Source organism: Bactrocera dorsalis, chromosome 2 (genome assembly GCF_023373825.1).
Source record: "Bactrocera dorsalis isolate Fly_Bdor chromosome 2, ASM2337382v1, whole genome shotgun sequence".
In the NCBI taxonomy this organism is placed as follows: Eukaryota; Metazoa; Arthropoda; class Insecta; order Diptera; family Tephritidae; genus Bactrocera; species Bactrocera dorsalis.
This window is the reverse complement of record NC_064304.1, coordinates 79,167,386-79,189,082: the sequence shown is the minus strand read 5'-3', so window position 1 is coordinate 79,189,082 and position 21,697 is coordinate 79,167,386. Positions and strand designations below refer to the sequence as shown.

The window sequence follows — 21,697 nt, the reverse complement described above, 5'->3', positions numbered from 1 at the left end:
GTGCCCTCCACTAGGTCCATTGTGATATTCTTTCAACACTTTCGGGATCATGGACTTCGGTACTATGATCAGCAAACGAGACTGTTTGCCATCTTCGCTTTCCCAGGTACGATGAAGGTATCCATTAACGAGGTGTATGCTGTTCCATTGGGCCCAATATGCTTTTGCAGTTGGACTCTCGCTACTTATTTGTTCCTTTGGTGGTCGTACCCCATCTTCTTTGGCCATTATCAGCTTTGCAAGATCAGGGTCCTCCAGCTGATTAATTCTGATGCGGTGAGGAGTCCAATCATCTTCAGGTTCTATATTCAGTGATCGCACGTCGATTATACCTTCTTTTCCTTCTGATTTGGAGCAATGTTTAAATTCCAGTGGACAAGGGCGATGTGATAATGCATCCGCATTTTTGTGGTGAATCCTCTTTCGGTGTTCTGTTGGTTGTTTCCATTTTGATGGGTTTACTTTTATCTTGCAATTTCGGGCAAAGTGACCCGCTTTTCTACAGTTGAAACATCTGCCTGTTGTATTTACTCGCTGTGCAGCAATTGTCTTCAGAGTCTTCAATATTTCTTCCATCAGCGCCGGTTGTTCCATTTCAACCCTTTGTACCTTGTGTGCTGGTTTACTTAGTAGGGAAGCTGTTTCCTGTGTGAGGGCGTGCGAAACCGTTTCAGCAAACGTTCTTTTTGGCAATGCATATGCGGCGCGTTTGGTGTCCACATCACGAATTCCATTTATGAAACATTGAATTTTTACCCTCTCAATGTAATCCACAGGTGCATCTGCATTTGCCAAATGAGCCAGTCGTTCTATTTCAGTTGCGAACTCTTGCAATGACTCGTTCATTTTCTGACCCCTATTTTGCAGTTCGATCTGGTATATTAGTTTCCGGTGCTCACTACCATATCGTCTTTCTATCGCACTCATCAATGCCTCATAGTTGTCCCGTTCATAGTCTGGAATAGTCTGAAGGATTTCTGCCGCAGGTCCTTTCAATGATACAAACAAGGACGCTACTTTGTCCGCTGCATTCCAGTTATTGGCCATTGCTGTCTTTTCAAACTGAAGTTTGAAAATTTGAAATGGAATACTTCCATCGAATGTGGGTGCCTTCAATCTTGGATTATTTGTTGATGGTGCAGGGCCCTGCAGTTGCAGTTCTCGCATCCGATTACTCAAATGAAGAACTTCTGATTTCAAATTTTCTTCGTCATTTTTTAACGTGCTTAATTCGTCTTCCAATTTTGAAACTTTCTCTTGCACTTGTGTATTACTTTCTGTAATCTGTTGTACCAAACGCTTTTCTAACTGCGTATTATTTTCAGTTATTTGTTGTGTAAGGCGAGACTCTAACTGTGATGTATTTTCAGCTATTTGCGTCATTTGCTGTGCCAGACGATTTTCTGTTTGCACTGCCTGTTACGAATTTACTGCTTGCTAGTTTACTTTGTTAGGTTCGTATCTCTGGATTGACAAATAAAATCAACACTGTTTAATTCAATTCAACAATATATTTCTGTCTCTTCATATTCTCGGTTAGAATATGTGAGAGAATTGTAAACAATGTTAAAATTGTGAAGCGAATTCCGACCTACAATGTTAACAAATGAGGCGAATTCCTTGATCTGAATCTATCAAATGTTCCCAGTCGAACCTACGCTTTCTCTATACTTACATTCTCTGCTCTGGTCATATTATTATTCTTGGGCTCAATATTGTTACGTTTATTTTTATCTTGGCAGCACTATTGGAAACTGTGTCCAAGGAGTTGGCAACGCGTTGACTGTCAAAATATTCTTGTTTTTGTTTGCAAATCGCAGCAAAATATTAAAGGCGTAGAATTTCACAACTCTATATCATATAAACAGTAATTTTGATATATCAAAATAATGTCTTTAACTCGTGCATCTAAATTGCTCCAATCTAGATTGACACGTATTCAAAGTGTCCCAACAGTATTTTATCATGAAAACGTAAGTATCTATTATATTAAGATCTTTCATAACAATGAAATGTGTTGAAATCATTTTTAGGTTAATACTTGCGTATGTTATTTATAAAAAACTTACAATATTAAGAAGAACTATATATTATATTTTTCAGGTTGTGGAACATTATGAGAACCCAAGAAATGTAGGCTCACTTGACAAGAAAGATCAAAGGGTGGGTACAGGTTTAGTTGGTGCGCCAGCTTGCGGCGATGTCATGAAGCTTCAAATCAAAGTTGATGAAAATGGTAAAATTATCGATGCAAAATTTAAAACCTTTGGTTGTGGTTCAGCAATTGCTAGTAGTTCTTTAGCAACAGAATGGGTAAAAGGCAAAACTATTGATGAAGCCGGAAAATTAAAGAATACCGACATAGCTAAAGAGTTATGTCTTCCCCCAGTAAAATTGCATTGTTCTATGCTTGCTGAGGACGCTATAAAAGCAGCACTTGCCGATTATAAAATAAAACAACAAAAGAATGATTAAAAATTTAATCAAAAATGTTATTAACGAATTAGTTGTAGTTTACGAGCGTTAAATGGAAGATAAACATTTAAGGGCTGAGATTATCAGGTGAGTAACATTAAACACTTAAATCTTTCAATGTGTCGAATTAATCAATGTTTAATAAATGTTAATAATTCAATAATTGATAACTGGATTCAATGTTAAAGTGATCTGTCGATTTGGTATGACAGATATAGTTTTTCAAATTAAAAAAACCATATATACTTAAACCTGGCTCAAAAGCCCAAAAATTGCTAAACTAATGCGATATATGTAACTATGCGCACATGGATTTATTGTCTACTTTTTAAATAAAAAAGTATATTTTAAAAACTTCTTTCCACACTCAGATTCATGAGAATAGTGTATTTACATTTATGTCAAATATATCTGATGTCACTAGTTGTGTCGCTAGTGCAGTAAGGAGTTCGACACGGAAGAACTATGGACACCCTGGCTTAGGACCCACCAGGATTATATATTTAAGCGTAGTCGAAGGCCGCCAATGCAGAAAGTTCTTGACCGGATGTATGGCAATATGTGCAGTCTACTTACAAATATATTAAATGTGGAAAACGTGTATTAACATATTTAAATAGTTCTACAATATTTGGACTTCAAATACAATTAAATTTCGAAACTAAAACCTGTGGTGGTTATATGTATACATATTTTTTAATCTGAAAAACGTTTTATATCCGTCCATACGATCTTAGCGCCAAAGAAATTGGAATCGTACAAGACCATTGAAAACTTTTTTTATTGTTTTGCTAATCACTTTTTCTACTAAGAATTGGAAATAATTAATGACTATTTGATACGATATTGTTATTGCCCAGGCTTTATGTTAAAATATTTATTGTTTTTGTTTTCAGAACTGCATCTTCCGGCTTTTGTTATGCTTTAAATACTTATAACAATGCATAAAATTGTATCCTTATGAAATGTTGCACCATGGAAGTCAGCTTTAATTTGGGAACTGTAATAGAGTATAATCGTATGCAAGTTGAAATAGAAATATGTCTATGTTGAAAATATGTGATGGAATGAGAAACTATATTTAAATACTAAGATTATTACACAATAAACGTATCGAAATAAATTTATTTCTTCAATTTAATTGCACATTTCAATAAAAGCATATAGGCCATATCATAAGGCTTGTTTTAGGAGAGGCGCACGCTAACATTGCCGGCACATTCCCCTACGCTATCTATGTTATATTCTGCAAATAAAAACAATATATGCGTAAGTAATTACTAAGTAAGTTTCATATATTGTCACTTACGTCCATCGGGATGTTCGCAATTAAAACGCAATAATACGCATTCATTTCCAAATGTAAGCAACTTGCTGCCATTTTTCTCTTTGCCGCATAGTGGTGAATATTTTTCACCGCAATCACGTGCACATGCTGGGGCCTGCTTTTTGCCGGCTGGAGATGCAAAAGTAAGAGCCACAAGGCAGAGTGCTGAAAGGCAAAAAATAATAAAGAAATATTAAAGCTTTTCATTGAACTTTGTAGTAGCGGACAACAGGTCAGTTTGTATTTTTTCAGCAGCTTCAAAGTTTGTTTCGTGCTCGTGCTTCATTAAAACTTAAATATGCCAAATTAAAAAAAAAAAAAGATTTCCGAATTGCAAAAAAGTAATATTTTGATTTTGCGAAAAGAAAATCAGACCTTTTAGGAAATTAGTGATAGAGTTGGCTTCAACAAGTCTTCCATCGGAGAATTTCTAAAAAATTTCGATAAAACCAAGTCTCTTAAGAGAAAAACTGGCTCTGGAGCAAAGAAGAAGACACTTTCTAGAAAAGATCAGGTTATAGAACGTATTAGTATTGAAGCGATATACTGCTTAGGACATTAAATTGGAGTTATTTGAAGATGTCGGTACGGAAGTTAGTGGAACTGTTCGCCGAAGGCTTCGAGAGTTTGGTTTGAATGCTCGCCGGGCCGCCAAAAAACCACTTTTAACCTCAGAAATGCGTCAAAACCGTTTACGATTGGCAAAAGAACATCAAAATTGGACTCAATTTGATTGACGAAATGTAATCTTTTCAAATGAGTCTAAATTTAATCTTTATTCCGCGACGGTATGTCCTACTTGAGAAGGGAACTGGTGAGCGGTTCAAGGACAAATGTTTTCAAAATCTGTTAAGCAGGGAAGCAGCCGAATGGTCTGGGGTCGCTTTTCCTCCTATGGCCTTGGACAACTAGCCCTAACAGAAGGAACCGTCAATGGGAATAAGTATCAGGAGATACTTGAAACAAATTTAATACCTTCAATAGAAAACCACTTTTCACTATCGGATGTCCTTATTTTTCAGGATGACTCTGCGACCTGCCATCGTGCCAAAACAGTAAGTATAATTTTTTTTGTACAACTAGAGTTTATTGCTATAATTTTAATTATACATTTTATACTTATTCTTTTTTATTTCTTTAAGGTGAAGAATTATTTATCCAAATTTGCGTTCTCGACTTTGGAGTGGCCAGGTAAGAATCCGGAACTCAATCCCATAGAGAACCTTTGGTTTATAATGAAGGCTTAGGTAGCACTGAAGAGAGCAAAGAATTTAGGAGAGTTGAATGGAATTCTCGAAGAAGTATAAAAGACGTTATAAAAAGCACAGGAAGTTTAACAAAATACTAAAAAGAGTGTATTTGTATAGATGAATATTTCCTTTAAGTAAAACTATAAAAGCATTTCTCTAATGTAAATAAAACAAAATTATCACTGTTTACATTGCTAGTTACCAAAATGATTCAATATCTAAAATGAATTAAAAAAAAAAAATTATAAGTGCAATCCACTATACTGACTTTTTTACGCTTAATACTAATGTATTAAATATATATATATCGCTCATTTGCTGCAAGACCGGCATAAGTCAAAAAAATCGATTCTCCAGAAAACGCGTTTAAAGTTTTCAACTGACTACAACCTTACACGGTGACTCCAACCTTACACCTCTTCTCAAGCGGAGCATATAAGAGGTATTCATATGAATTTTTCACTCAACATGAAGTATGATATAACGAACAATTCTGCAGCATTAACTCAAAAATCACGTTTTTTGATTTATGCCGGTCTTGCAGCAAATGAGCGATATATATTTTAAAATTTAAACATTCCACTAAAATAATAAGAAAAAACTATGATTTTTTAGCTGTCCGGATTTCACTATTCGCTACTGTATGTATTAAAATCGGAGACTCTTTGCACGAAGGACATATATTACATAGATATGTCGGGGTCTATATTAGATAAGTAAGAGTTTAACCTGCTGCGGTATCCAAATCGAAGCTGCACAAAGGGTACTCTCGTTTCTCGCGGCAACTCGAAATCTTCGTTTGCAATGGGTGGTGGTTTGATTACAAATACGCCATTCACTGAAAGAGAGTCGGTGAAGGTGTTGTTGGCTTCACTGTGAATGGCGGTCAATGCTTGTCGGAAGTTAAAAGCGTTCGAAGTCTGGACGACGTATTTTTTGATGCCGTCGACGTTGTTTAGGAATGACCTCTTGATCTGTTTGGAGACGAGTTCATTATACTCCTTAACTGGGAGCATAAGCGTCTCACTATGTAGGTGTTCGATGGGAGATATCAAGAAGCATCCTGTCGTGGTCCGGAGTGCAGTGTTCTGGCAGATCTGAAGTTTCCTCATTTGCATGCAGCGACCATATTGGTGCGTCGTAATTGAAGACCGGCCGGCCCATTGCCTTGTATGTTGCCAACAACGTTTCTTTGTCTTTTCCCCATGTGCTGCCGGCAAGCGACTTTAAGATTTTATTGCGGCTCTGTACCTTGGCGATAATCGCGGTCGTATGGGGAGTGAAGGACCATAGACTATCAAAAGTTACTACCTAAAATCTTAGGATTGAAGATCAAGTCTATACTCCTTTGTTCAGTTCGTAAATATGGTCGCTGTGGATTTAGTGGGGAAATATGTTAGGTTCCGTGCAGTGAGGAAACGAGAAAGATCGGAAGATAGCCGTTTACTTTTGAACACATGCCATCGATTCCATTGCCCGACGTCAATACCGTGCAATCACCAGCGTACGAGGTTATGGGGACTCCCTCTGGTGGCTGTGGGAGTTTCGAGATGTAGAAGCTAAACAGTAGCGGGTAGAGGACACCACCCTGCGGAACCCCCTGTTTAATTCTTCTCAGTTTAGATGTTTTACCTCGAAATAGTACGGATGATTGTTGAACGCTCCGGTAGTTCATGGTCCACCTCTTCAGTCCTAGAAGAAGTGTTTTTTCGATGTCCTGCAGTAGCATTGTGTGGTTGACCGTGTCAAAAGCTTTTGACAAGTCCAACGCTATGAGGATCGTTCTCTCACCGGGTGATTTCTGGTTGAGGCCACGAACTATCTGAGCGTTTATGACGCTACGGGCTGTGATGGTGCTGTGCACTTTTTGGAATCCATGCTCGTGGTAGGCTAGACTCAGGTGGTGAATGAAGGTCAGGAGTAGCAAGACCTCAACTGTCTTCACTACTGAGGAGAGGAGAGTTATCAGACTATAGGACACCCCTTTGTTGGCGGGTTTCCCAGGTTTCAGTAGTGGGACCACTCTTCCGACTTTCCACACATCGTGTATTTGAATAATGGTCAGCGACAGGTTGAGGACCTTGGTAAGATAGCTTACTCCCGTCGAGCCTAGATGCTTTAGCATAAGGATGTATGGGCAGATGGTCTGATTCGAGAGTTAGCATAGGTCGCCAGGTTATGCTATTTATCAGACCACCACTAGCAATGGTAATATCGGGCGAGCTATTACAGGTGCGCATAACTTTGGTGGGGCTTCGTCATTCATTGTGCAGAATGTCGAATCGTCAATCTGTTCCGCCAGCTCCATTCCCTTACGATCATTTGACAGACAGGATTGCCAAAGATCGTGAGGCGCGTTAAATTAGCCTAGTAGTAAACTGCTTTCCCCAAAAGTAGCGCAAGCTATGTGTACACTGTCATCCCAACCAGACACCATACAACAAAATATTGTAAATTGGATAAAATAAAAGATTAAAGAAAAATAAGTAAACATTACAAAAAATAAGGTAACAAGTAGAGATAAAGAACATAATGCAAATACATACAAACATGTTTTGGTCCTTATGTTTGACTGTAATGATAACCCAGACATTATCGGGTAAACCACACAATCATGTTTGTTTGCATTCAATAGAAAATAAGATTACATTTAACAAATATTGTATTTTATAAGAAAATAAAAAAAAAAACAAAGGAATAGGTTAAGAAAATTGTAATCACTTTAGTAGTTATATAAGCAGAACATAATTTGAAAAAGGATCAGAATAAAGTATAATGTCACAGAAGTAACATCGTCGGCATTTTTATTCCTCCGCTCGAACAACTAAAACTGGCGCAGTCGGTAAAAACAAACTGCAAAGTTGAGCGATACTAAAAACTGAAGTTTTTTAAGTTTCGTAAGATTTAGCAACGGGAAGCAAATCCTAAGATTAGCTCCCATTTTAAAGATCTCTTATATATATATAAATATATAAGTCGGTCGGCACAGATAGCCAAGTTTAAGAAACTTAAGTTTCTACACAAGTTATCTGGAACGTCGGAGAGCGACTCCGAGGATTACAATTTGTGAAGGCGAAGAATAGCTTCATTCCGCCCATCAACATTACCAGGAAAAGTGGGATTAAAGATTAATGCCCCACACACAGAAGACGCAGAGAGAGCGAAGTGCACCATACAAAGCAACAACAACAAGTTCAGTTGTATTAAAAGAGGATATATTAGCAATGAATCCAGGCGAGCAGCAACCACTTCAGATGACAGGATCGCAAATTTTGAAGGAAGCTTCAAGAATCATGGACTTTGACGGCAGAGATTTATCATCGTTCATCAGGGAAGTTGACATGATCCTTCCTTTATTCAACCCCAACCCATCAATGTTGGAATTTGCAACGCAGCGACACGTCAAAACAAAAATTAAAGGAGAAGCAGCAAGTGTCATCCGGCCTTTGGGACCTACACCAACATGGCAGCAAATGAGAGAAGAACTCATAAAGAATTTTGGAGTAAAGGAGTCGTACCACACCCTATACAATCAGGCGATTGTACTACGAAACTATAACGTAAGTCAATATTTTCAAAATTTAAAAGATATTTTAGATAAACTAAATTTAAAACATGTATTCGATAGGATAAAGCCTATAGAATTTTCTCCAATTAACAACGAAAGTTTAATTCTAAAAACATTTTTAAATGGGATACACCCCAACTTAAGCAATGAGTGATTAGTAGAAATATAAGCACCATTAGAGAGGCTTTTAGCGTTCTTCAAGAGACAGGTTTGCTAATACAATTTGATAAAAGACAAAACAATTATCATTCTTTGGCTCAAAATTTTGGCAATTTCAATAATAAACAGTATATGCAAAATTCCAATAATTTTCAATTTGGACAAAATCAGCGGAGATAATTTCGTAACAATTCTAACCAAAATGACTATTATCAACAATTTAGCTTTGGACAAAATAGGCAAAATAATTCTCAACAATCTAGAAGATATAATTCAGTCCAAAGGAGACAAAACCCCCCGAACCGATGGAAATAGATCACGTTCAAGAACAAGCAAATTTTCGGTTGCCAGCCCAAAACAATCGTTACCGATAATAGAAGTGACCATAAAAAATTCAAAAATTAAATGTCTTATTGACACAGGGTCTACAACATCATTATTGAAATATAGGCCCTATTATGAGTTGCATTCGATCTTCGCTATTCGCTGGCTATCGAAAATCGAATGTCAAATTCGTATTATGAGCTATGCAACCCTGTCGAAATTTTCGTTGAGCATCGAAATGGCTGTCGAACAGAATTTACCTATCGACAGCGTAGCGTAGTGAATGGAAATTTGTGAAAATGTAGGTTTTTTGCGTTTATTTATTGCTTTATGGTAACAAATAATTAATTTATACTATTTTTGTTAATTTTATGCAGGCCGAAAGTCCCCAGAAAATCTGGTATTACTATAAAAATGTGATTTTGCTTCTTGCATTTCAGCCTCGGTATAATTGAATTTTATCCATCTTTGGCAAATGAAATTCTCCAGGGCATCGAGTACCTCAGATAGTACCACAGACACCGTGGGCTGTGCAAGTCCAAGCATGTTTTCATTCCCTATACTAAGTTGATACGATCCCTGAGCACAAAATCGTAAAGCTGTTGCCAATTTTAGTATATTGGGAATAGATTTCGCTCGTGTGCATCGCTGCAGCATCTCCTCTGTAGCGGACAGCAAATCAACAAACGCCTTTTTCGACAAACGGAAGTTTTTTATAAATCTACAAATAAAATTTCCTAAATGTTGAACATGTAGAAACCTCTAACAAATAGCATTGTACTTACGTAGCGGAATCCAATTCCAAAGGATTGGAAGCGTCCCTTAGCTTCTTTCTATTTCTAGCCAATTCCAGTAAGCTTTCATCCTCCTCTGAAGAATCGGCAAACCACAACTCAGACCTAGTCATATTTTATTTTAACTTATATTTATATTTTCTTTATTTATAAAATATTTGTTAGTTTTATCTGACAGATGTATGCTATCGTGAACATTCAAAATGATTGCAATTCACAATAACGCTAATCTTCAACGAATGAGCGTCGTAATACCAAATGCAAATTCGTTCGACCAGCATTTTCGATCGTTGTCGAAGATCGAATGCAACTCATAATAGGGCCCATAATGTGTTAAAAGATTATGAATGCATTGAGCTTGATAAACCAATACACTTTAGCACCATTAAGGAAAATGTTTCCCTAAATAAAGAGTTAGTCACCCCAACCCCAAACGAATTCAATGAAAAAAGTTATATACATTGGAAACTAACCAACATAAAAAATAATAACTTTTATGCTATAATAGGACAGAATATTTTAAAACCTTATGTTTATTAATTTAGAAAAGGAGTATGTAGAAATAAACGGTAACAAAATTAAATTTATAAACTCATGCCCTTACAGTTACGAAGATATTAATATACTTACAGAATGTAAAGAGCATTTGCTAGATATTTTATCAAATAGTGACATGAATGAAGAAGAAAAGCAACAATTAGAATACATTCTAAAAGCAAATAGCTATTAATTTTTCCAAGAAGGTAAAAACCTTTCTCATACTCATGAAATTCAGCATGAAATTGTTACAAAAACAAGTAGACCAACTTATAATAAAATTTATAGATATCCCCAAATTCATGAAGAAGAAATTAGTAGACAGATGAACGAGATGTTGCGCCAAGGTATAATTAAAGAAACTGATTCCCCGTAAACTCGCCTCTTTGGATTGTACCGAAAAAGCAAGACAATTCAATTAAGAAAAAATGGAGAATAGTTATTGACCACAGGAAGCTAAACGAAGTCACTATAGATGACAAATTTCCAATACCCCATATAGAAACAATACTCAGCAAACTTGGAAGAGCTCAGTATTTTACAACATTAGATCTTGCAATCTTTAATAAAAGAAGATAGACCAAAAACAGCTTTCTCTACACCCCAAGGACACTTTGAATTTATAAGAATGCATTTCTGACTAAAGAATGCACCAGCAACTTTCCAACGTTTAATTAATTCAGTTCTTAGGGAATATATCAACAAGATATGTATAGTTTATTTAGACGACATCTTAATTTTCAAGTAGTTCAAGTATTGAAGAGCATGCCCAAAATATCAACAAAATATTTTCAGCATTAAGAAAACATAATTTAAAGATTCAGGTAGATAAATGCAAATTTTTGGCGAAAACAACTGAATTTCTTGGTCACACTTTAACAACAGAAGGGATACAACCAAATTTAAGCAAAATCGAAAACATACAAAAACTAAAGTTGCCTACTACATCAAAGCAAATTAAATCATTCCTAGGTATAACAGGTTATTATAGAAAATTTGTAAGAGATTACGCTAAAGTAGCACATGGTTTAACAAAATATTTAAAAAAGGATATTAAAATAAACACTCGCGATCCTCAGTACATATCATCCTTTGAACCCAGTACATATCCACCAATACTGAAATATCCAGACTTTAACAAAAAATTTGGCATTTCAACTGATGCAAGTGACTTTGCAATTGGCGCAGTATTAACCCAGGACAGTCATCCTATAAGCTATGCTAATCGAACACTTAACAAACACGAAAGAAGTTATTCCACTACAGAAAAAGAACTACTAGCTATTGTCTGGGCAGTGACATATTATAGACCATACATTTACGGCAGAGCATTTGATCTCTTAACCGATCACCAACCACTTAAGTGGCTCCAAATAAAAAACAAGGGAAAAGACATTAACCCAAGATGGCAAAGATGGTTAATTAAACTAGGTGAATACAATATTAATATAAAATACGTGAAAGGAAAGGAAAATGACGTAGCCGATTTTCTAAGTCGAATAGATACATAGTAACACAGGCGAGATTCATTCATTGGAAGAAGACAACATAAGCACAAATGCTACAATCCACTCTCAAGAGGAGGAACTAAATGATTATTTTCCAATTTTACATACTATTGTAAATCGCTTCAATACACAAATCATTTTAACAAAAAAAGAAAATTATGGAATCTGAAGAACTAGGCAACACGAAGAAAATTTTTATTAGCGCAAAAGATATAAAAAATAATAATTTCATAGATCTTTGTCGTAGGCACATAAATAGGGGAAAAGTAGGTATTTTTTCTTATTTAACCGATAATCAGTACAATATAGTTCAGCAAAAGCTCATTCAAATATTTAATAGACAGGTAAACTTTTTTAGATGTGAATTCCATGCTAAAGATATGAAAAATGAAGAACAAGTTTATAAACAAATTGCTCAATATCATAAAAATGAAACAGGCCATGCAGGTATTAATGAAAATTATGAAAAATTGAAAAAACTAATATACTGGAAAAATTTGAAAGTTTTGATTCAAAAATATATAAATAATTGCGATGCAATAGAGCAAAATATGATTTAAAACCAAAATTTCAATTAACGAAAACACCATCAGATATAAATGAAATAGTTCACGCAGATATATACGGGTACATAAATAAAAAATGTTACTTCGTTACTTTTATAGACAAATTTGCGAAATTTGCTATGGCATTTCAGCTAGAAGATAGAAACAGTATAACTATTATAGAAAAGCTTAGATTATTCTTTTCTATCAAAGGAAGACCCAGAAAGTTAATATTAGATAATGAATTCAACTCAATTAACATAAAGATTTTTTTAGGAAAGAATAAATAGAAGTTCATTTTATAAAACCAAACAGTCATACTGGGAATTCAGATATCGAAAGATTTCATAATACTCTCTCCGAAAGAATTAGAGTCCTAGAAATTGAAAAACCAAGCCTTTCGACAGCGGATAAAGTATTTCAAAGCATAGAATGGTATAACAAATCTTATCATTCTACAATTAAAACCACACCTCTTGAGGTTATAAATGGAAAAAACTGATAAAAATTTGATTAAAGACACTATTCAGAAGACTAAAGAAAAATGCATAAGAAAACTAAATAGAAATAGAGAAGAGTTTAATAACACTCAAAAAGAAGGTTACGTAAAAAATTATAAAGCGGTTCGGCACAAATACGAACCAAGGTATAGAAAATCGCCATTAGATAATATTCACCTGACAAATATTAAACGTCCAAACAAATTTTTTAGGTCAAATACATCTTCAAAATATCATTGATGATAGCAATTGTAATAATTAATAATGCAGCCAAACTGGAAGTACATCAAATACATACCGACAATGGATACGCAGAAATTATCACCAACACTAAACAGATTGTTACATCATCTGACCTCGTAATTCACAGAATTGACCCTCGTGAAATTCTTTACATACTAAATAATATAACAAAAATCTCGCAAACATATTCACATCTACATTACTACACCCTATCTAATGAAATAGAAAACTTGAGAGGTAAAACCAAAACATTAATCCCAAGAAAAGAAGTTAGTAGAAAAAAGAGAGGTTTAATTAACGGTATAGGTTCTGTACATAAATTTCTATTTGGAACGATGAATGATGGAGATAGAATAGATATTGAAAATCACATTAAGAAAGTAGATGAAAATTTACATAATTCAATTACAGCTCTCAACCACCAAAAAAAAAAAATAATAATTTCTTTTCGAACACGTTCACAAAATTAAAACAAATTATTGAAGACGAAAGAAAGAATTCTTTAATGTATCAAGAGAGAACAGACAAAATATTGATTCTTCATGAACAAACAATAAAGATAAACATTCTCAAAGACCCAGTAAACCAGATTCAGGAAAACATTATTCAATATATTAAATTATGCGCCTTGGAATATAAAGAAAATTTGTTAATGTTCGTGGTCAAAACCCCAAAAGAATTTCAATCGGTACAATTAAAAACTATTATTCCTATACCAAATAGAAAAAAGAAGAAATGACAGCAGAAATTGAAAATGTTTTTGAATACAAAAATGTCACTTATAAATTCGAAGAAGCTAAAAACACTCAATGAACTACAAATTTCTAAACATTGCATCTACTTGTTAAATTGTGAACTTATCAAAAATAGCATTACAGAAATTTTTCAAATTGATGAAGAAACTATTTTAATAAAAAATGCAATTGACTGTAATGATAACCCAGACATTATCGGGTAAACCACACAATCATGTTTGTTTGCATTCAATAGAAAATAAGATTACATTTAACAAATATTGTATTTCATAAGAAAATAAAAAAACAAAGAAACAGATTAAGAAAATTGCAATCACTTTAGTAGTTATATAAGCAGAAAAAAAGGATCAGAATAAAGTATAATGTCACAGAAGTAACATCGTCGGCATTTTTATTCCTCCGCTCGAACAAACTAAAACTCGCACGTATATTTCGCTACTGTATGGCAACATGTAACTTAGGGATGTTTCTGTATATTGAATATCTCGACAACGCCTGGCCGGATAGCTATACCCTGACATTCTAGGATAGTATCTCCGCGGCCGATATCGCCATCGATAAGACGATATGGAACGGTGTTGTGTAGTATGAAGACTTGGCCTCCACCGTTATCTCGCTCGCGATCTTTACGTACAACGTTGAAACCTTCACACCTCAGAAGATCTGAGAAGCTGTTTAGCTTGGTTTTTTAGACCGCAGCTATCGATACGCGTTTCCGGATCATAAATGCAACTATATCTTCGATCTTGCTCTGGAGTTCGTTGCAATTAAATTGTAAGATCCGAGTTTGACGTGGGTGTCTGTAGGTGATCCTGGAAGTAAGGGAATGGCATGTAGGTGGTGGGGCGGTTGCCGCGCTGTTATGTTAGTGGGCGATGCCACTCTTGGGATTTGTTGGACAGACCCCTGCAGCATGGGGCAACATACGACACTCTCCACTCACGCCGGAACATGAATTGCACTTGAAAGATGTAACATTTCGACGTATGATGGTCTGACACACGAAACAGACTGTGCGAGGAACAAGGAGATGCAGAGTGGTTCTCGCATGAGGATTGCAGCGGGATGAAGGTTAGAGGTGTGGGACTGATCAGAATGGGAGTCATGTTGCCTATCTGAGCTCCTATGAATCGTGGAGGTGCTTTGTTTGCCACTCGGGTGGAGGTGGTGTAGGTTGCACAGCCGTAGATGTTAAGGTCGCAGTAGTGCGACATGGGACCATGTAACTCGTGGTCCACTCCCTGTGTGTCTTAAGGCCTGATCACTGAGCAAGTCTTCAGATGGCTGCATATATTGCATCTATTACACCTGACCGAGTTGGAGTTTGGATGGAGCCTTTTGGCGCAAACATCACAGATGAATTTCTCCAAACCCGGGTTGAAATCAATGCCAACACGAGTGAGGAGGATACGAATGCAAGGCATTGCTCCAGTGACGATACGATCTAAACGGGCTTAGATTTCCGGAGCAATTCTTCTCGGATACAGTTATATACATATATACTCGTATAAATGATCAGAATGACATTCCGAGTAACTGTCTGTCTATAGCTTGAGTAAAAATTAAGGTATCGTATTGAAACTTAGTACACGTGTTCCTCGACACCCAAGCAGATTGGTATTACAGATGGGTGGAATCGGTCTATTCTATATATTATAATATTATAGCTAGGTTTAGCTCAAAACTATTAAAAGTGCAAGAAATCAATAACTAAAACGTTCTCCTTCTTCTTTACTGGCGTAGACACCGCTTACGCGATTATAGCCGAGTTAACAACAACCCGCGACTATGTCAATGTCGTCGTCAAAAAACGACAAATCTTTCGCAAAACCTTTCTCTCGAAAACTTATAACGTCGACTCATCAGATGTTGTCATCGTCCACGCCTCTGCACCATATAGCAGGATGGGAATAATGAGTGATTTATAGACTTTGGTTTTTGTTCGTCGGGACTTTAGCACCTGTTGGCAAGAGATATTCTGCGTTGGATTTCGAGGCTGACATTATTGTTGGTGTTAATGCTGGTCCGAAGAGAGATGAAATTATCTACAACTTCGAAGTTATGGATGTCAACGCGACGTAGGAGCCTAGATAAATCGGAACTAACTGCGAGGCTCTTGAGGCCAATGATATCAATATCATTGGCATACGCCAGAAGCTGCACACTCTTATAGACGGTTGTACCTGCTCAATTAAATTCTGTAGCTCGAATTATTTTCTCTAGCAGCAGAATGACGAGGTCGCACGATAGGGAGTTGGCTTTTCTGAAATCTCATTTTGTATCAAATGGCTTGAAGAGTCCTTCCCGATTCTAACGGAGCTTTTGGTAATGCTTAACTTCAGTTTACATATCAGTATTAGTTTTGCAGGGATACCAAATTCAGACATAGCGGCATAAAGGCAGCTCCTTTTCGTAAGTCAACAGCAGCTTTGAAGAGGTGGTGAGTGTCGATCCTTTTTTCTCGGATCGTTTCCAAGATTTGGCGCGCGGTGAATATCTGGTCAGTTTTTGATTTTTCATGTCGGTCTAAAGCCACACTCATAAAGACCAATCAGTTTGTTGACGGTGAACTTTAATCTTTCACGTAGTACCCTCGATAAAACTTTAAATGCGATGTTGAGGAGGCTTATCCTACGGAAGTTCGTGCAGATTGTGGGGTCCTTCGTTTTGTGGATCGGGCAGAGAACACTCTTCTCTTGGAGAAAATAATTCGCGCTGCAGAACTAAATAGGGAAGGTATTATCTTCTATAAGACTATGCAACTGCTGGCGTACGCCGATGATATCGATATCATTAGCCTCAACAACCGCGCCGTTAGTTATGTTTTCTCCAGAATGGATCAGGAATCGAGGCCAATGGGTCTGGTAGTGAACGAGGGCAAGACGAAATTTCTCCTGTCACAAAACAAGCAGTCGTCGCACTCGCGACTAGGCTCCCACGTCACTGTTGACAACAACGTCTCGTGTTTTACGTGGGATCCTACCTGCGAAGGTTTAAATCCACGGTGCTCAGAAGCACAACGGATCAATACAATGCGTTGATCAGCGCCCTGAAAACTGGGACAGGTTTCCAGTACCAATCGGCGTGTGGCATGGACACACTAACCACCTTGGTAGGGCTCGAGGTCCATCTAAAATCTCTGCCGTACTTTGGGTCCGATACCCGGTTGCAATGCAACTCCACATTTGAACTGACAAAGTCAGATCTTCCCGCGATTTGGGTTTTAACCACAGCCACCACGAATCTCCACAAAGGGCCAAACCCAATGAGCAGATTGGAGTTTTACCTCCAAGGGCATTACTGCTCCCCGTGGTACCAGGTTTAAGTCTCTGGTAAGACCTCATAACCGAAGTTACTGCCAGTTGAGTCTCCACACAACTCTGGACTGGCGGCCAGGATCTTAGTCGCCTCTTACGACAGGCATTCCTTACCACGGGTATATTCGGTTCCCCCCCTACCCGTAGGGGGAGTCACTGTTGACAGTCATAACTTCGAAGTAGTAGATAATTTCGTGTATCTTGGAACCAGAATCAACAACAACAATAATGTCAGCTTCGAAATCCGACGCAGGATATCTCTTGTCAACAGGTGCTTCTTCGAACTGAGTAGGCAATTGAGAAGTAAAGTTCTTTCTGGAAGAACAAAAACCAAACTCTATAAGTCACTCATTATTCCCGTCATGTTGTATGGTACAGAGGCCTGGACGATGACAACATCTGATAAGTCGACGTTGCGAGTTTTCGAGAGAAAGGTTCTGCGGCAGATTTATGGTGCATTGGTTAACTGTTTTGTCAAATAATTAATGTTGAAAATGTTCCTAAAATGTGTATATTCATGCAAAATGTTGCTACATGGTATAATAGTGTGTGCACTTAACGACTGTTTGTATCAACTAGAACTAATCGACATAGATATATATAATATATAGTATATATGTATGTAAATAATCAGGATGAATCGATTAGAAGTCCGACTGACTGTCTGTCCGTCGGATTGTCTATCTGTGCATCCACGTGTACCTTAGCAAGAAAATGAGAACAAGTTCGTAGATGAGCGTAATTGCCATTAAATGAAAGTCTATAAAGTACCATAACTGAACTTCAAATTAAGATATAAAACTGTAATTTGGCGCAGGGGATTACAGTAGCAAAACTTTGAAAGAATGGGGTTGACCACGCACCCTAAAAGGTTTAATGTACATCAAGAATGATAGAATATAAGATTACGACACTAGTTTACCGTTAGTTTTTTTTTTCGGTTTAGCTCGTGACAATTCTTACAAAAACAAATACATTGTGCAATAATTTCGTGACGTAACAGTTTTGCGTTGAGAAGAACAAGCATAGAAATGCAAACAAATTGTAAACAGAAAAGTAAACACTTTTGGAAATTCCCAAAATAATATTAATTCATTCGTCTTAGCAGGAAAAATTTCAGTGGAATGTTTAGAATATTGTTGCGAGAAAAGATATATGTATGTAAGTAGTTTTAGGCACATCCACAATAAATAGAGTAGCATGTGTGGAAATTGTTCAAATGAAGAAAACCAGTGAAAGTGTACTGCTGTATTTATTTAAATTTCTAAGCATAAATATATTAATTTTTTAAAATGAAATGTGCAGTGCCTTGTTGTAATAATTATTATGCAATTAAAGGATCGAAAACTATTTTTTCAGTTTTCCGGCCGATTTAAAAGTTGCCAAAAAATGGGTGTTATTTTGCAAAAGAAATGATATATTTAATACTAAATCCTCTTTAATATGCAGAGATCACTTTAGAGATGAAGATATTATGAACCTCTTTTATCATAATTTCATACATCTGATACATCTGAACTTATAATATACATATTTATATATTTATATACAACACAAGAAACGTCTTCTCCATTTGAATCACAACTTAATAGACAATTTTATTATCAATAGCCCGATATATTTCTTTAGAAATTATTCAAATCTTTTCACTCAACAATATTCAATCGCTTCACTAAAACTTTTCATTAAAATCGAAAGAATTAATAATATTTTGCGAATTTACAAAAGTGTTTACTTTTCTGTTTGCAAGCCATTTGACAGTTTTTCACTCTTGTTCTTCTCAACACGGAACTATGACGTTTCGTAATGGCGGTCGTCGTAATCTTATATTCTATCATTCTTGAATGTATATTTCTCCTAAATCACTTAAAATACAATAAGCGAATAAGTTAGAAAATTAAAATTATACGTCCAAGATCATAAGATAAGGCTTAATGGGAGCCGTTGTTAAACTTAGCGTGCCACCGACCTATATCTCGAGACCTGCTCGACCGATTTGAAACACATTCGGTAGATAGCATTATCTACGACAACGCCTACTTCTCATTTAACACAATTTTAAAAACCATCGAATTCTTTCACTTTCCAGTATGCAAATTAAACACCAATCAATGTATCCGGAAAAAACTTTGCACGAATAGAGCTGTGAGGTGTGTCACATAATGGCCAAAAATGGACTAAGTCAGACCAAAACTATTCAAGCCCCCAGATGACGAAAATGTGAATTAAAATGGCGGTGAACCAGTCAGATTTATTATCAAAATTCAAAAAGAATTTTTTCCCCGGCTTTGATTGTTGAAAGTTGCAAGAGTATAAAATATTAGGTTGCTTCGAACTTAACTTCTCCATACTTGTTTAAGATATAGTTTTGCCAACACTTGAAAGTATTTTCCCAGCTTTGATTCTTGCAAGAGTATTACCTTCGCTTATTATTGAAGCCTTTCTTCCGCTTATAAATGAATTACAGTGTGCACTGCCTGATGCCACTCCCGTCCTTACAATATTGGGATGTATGTAATCGGAGCCGACCTGAATCTTCAAAGACTGCGAAATTAGCAGCAGTCTTCACAGTCATTTGCTGCTACAACAACAACAAATTCATTCAACAACAGGTAGAAAAAATATTCAATATTGGCTTTTTTCACATTAAATTAACTTCCATTAGTCCTTGTTTCTTAAGCTAAATATTACAAATATAATTTTTTAGAATATTTACCGACAAAAATCACAATAGTAACTCGCATACTGTTAATTATAATATTCTAATCTCAAATGAGTAAATGATCGAGGGAGTTGTAACACTCTTATTGATTCAAATTCAACTAATTCGCGAATTTAAATTGACGCAGTCTAGCATGTTGGTTGACTTCTATATAAATTCATATATGTTTGTACATAAACAACTGTGTTCGAAATAATAGTAGTGGCTTGTGAGAATTAAAATAAACTTATTAGTTTTGAAGCAAGTGTCACTCATGGAGTACCGTTTTTTTGTGCTAAAATTACTAATTTTTTTTCGTGATTTAAAATAGCAGTGTAGACGAAATAGTCGACGATGAGTCGACTGAAATGAGAAAAGTTTAATTAATGTGAGTAGATTAAACAGTTTTTTAGTCAATATATCGCTCTTTAAATTTTAAAACCAATCTTATTTGTAAAATATCGTCCGTGCCAGGCACTGTTCTAAAGAAGAATTTCTTCCAAGAAGCTTTGCTAGATCTTTTGCCAAATGATTGCGAATACAAAAAAAAGGAATCTACATCCCGAAAGTCATTTTATACTTCAAAAAAGTTAAAGTTGAGTTAAATCTTTTTTAATTTAAGCTTGAGAAAACGAAGAGTTGTAATTGCTTGTTGCGCGATGTTTAATGCTTGTACAAATGCCTATAAGTATTATTATCAAATTATTTTTGCAAATTCTTTCTTTTTTATTTTTACAATTAACATGAAAATTTGACGCAAAGTTGTCAAGTCGCCGTTAACGCTTAGCGGTAAAAATCGCACCGCCCAACGCTCTTATTTAGGTACGCCAGTAAAATGTGTATATCAAGAAGACTACTACCGATTTATTTCAAAAGGAGTTAGGGTTATGAGCTAGCTGGCCCAGTCACTTGACTTTAATTCTATTGGAAATTTTTGGGCAGAAGTCAAGGAAGCTGTAGGGAAGAAGAATCTGTCAACTAAGAGAAAGCCAAGTAGGCGTTTAGTGGACCCCATACCTAAAGATACGTAGCGAACGTTCAATGAAGTAGTATGTAATTGTATTTGGTGGAAAATTATCTACACTGATGTCAGATATTTAAGGAAACATCTATAATATACTTCTTGGAAGCTTGAATATGAGCAAAAGAAATAAAATAAGCATAAAATACATTATTATTTTCTTCGATTGAATTCCTAATAATGACACTGCTATTATTTCGAACACAGATGTATATACCGCAAAATACATTCGCAAATATTAAACTACTAATAAAATATATACATAGTATGTATAATATACATATTTAACACACCCTGTCGGAAAATTTTTAGTATACAAATAGTGACTAAATTGCAGAAGGGTCTACATATATGTATGTATCTATACTTAGATATGTATATCTGCATGTACTGCATGTATGTATATACGTACATATGTATATTAATTTCTGATAGAATTTGCTTACTGTTTATTAAATATTTCTGCTGCTATTGTATACCCACAGTAAGCTTGTTAAATTACTTTTGCTTTTGAATCCTAAAGATATTGATTCTACAGTTTCTGTTCCAATTCTCGACGCGCACATGCGCACACATACTTACTTATAATGTACATGCATTATATATTATATATACCTACGTAGTATACTAAATGATTTAGAACAAAATATATAACTACATACATATGTATGTG

At 35.8% G+C, this 21,697-nt stretch overlaps 2 protein-coding genes and 1 long non-coding RNA gene across 3 annotated transcripts; 1 reads left to right on the top strand and 2 right to left on the bottom strand.

Annotated features, from left to right (window-relative positions):
• The first annotated feature begins 1,759 nt into the window (after positions 1–1,759).
• Positions 1,760–3,616, top strand: LOC105226087 (iron-sulfur cluster assembly scaffold protein IscU). Its single transcript, XM_011204856.4, has 3 exons — positions 1,760–1,973; positions 2,104–2,562; positions 3,372–3,616. Exons 1-2 carry the CDS (start codon positions 1,890–1,892, stop codon positions 2,473–2,475), a joined length of 456 nt encoding a protein of 151 aa, XP_011203158.1. The 5' UTR covers positions 1,760–1,889; the 3' UTR covers positions 2,476–2,562; positions 3,372–3,616.
• LOC105226079 (uncharacterized) lies at positions 3,570–20,177 on the bottom strand. Its single transcript, XM_011204845.4, has 3 exons — positions 20,019–20,177; positions 3,785–3,967; positions 3,570–3,721 (listed from the first exon to the last, which is right to left on the bottom strand). The coding sequence occupies exons 1-3, from the start codon at positions 20,044–20,046 to the stop codon at positions 3,663–3,665; spliced, it is 270 nt and encodes an 89-aa protein (XP_011203147.1). The 5' UTR covers positions 20,047–20,177; the 3' UTR covers positions 3,570–3,662.
• Positions 6,799–19,716, bottom strand: LOC125776506 (uncharacterized). Its single transcript, XR_007421770.1, has 2 exons — positions 9,889–19,716; positions 6,799–9,824 (listed from the first exon to the last, which is right to left on the bottom strand). It is a non-coding gene; the product is annotated as an uncharacterized LOC125776506 (long non-coding RNA).
• Positions 20,178–21,697: the final 1,520 nt, after the last annotated feature.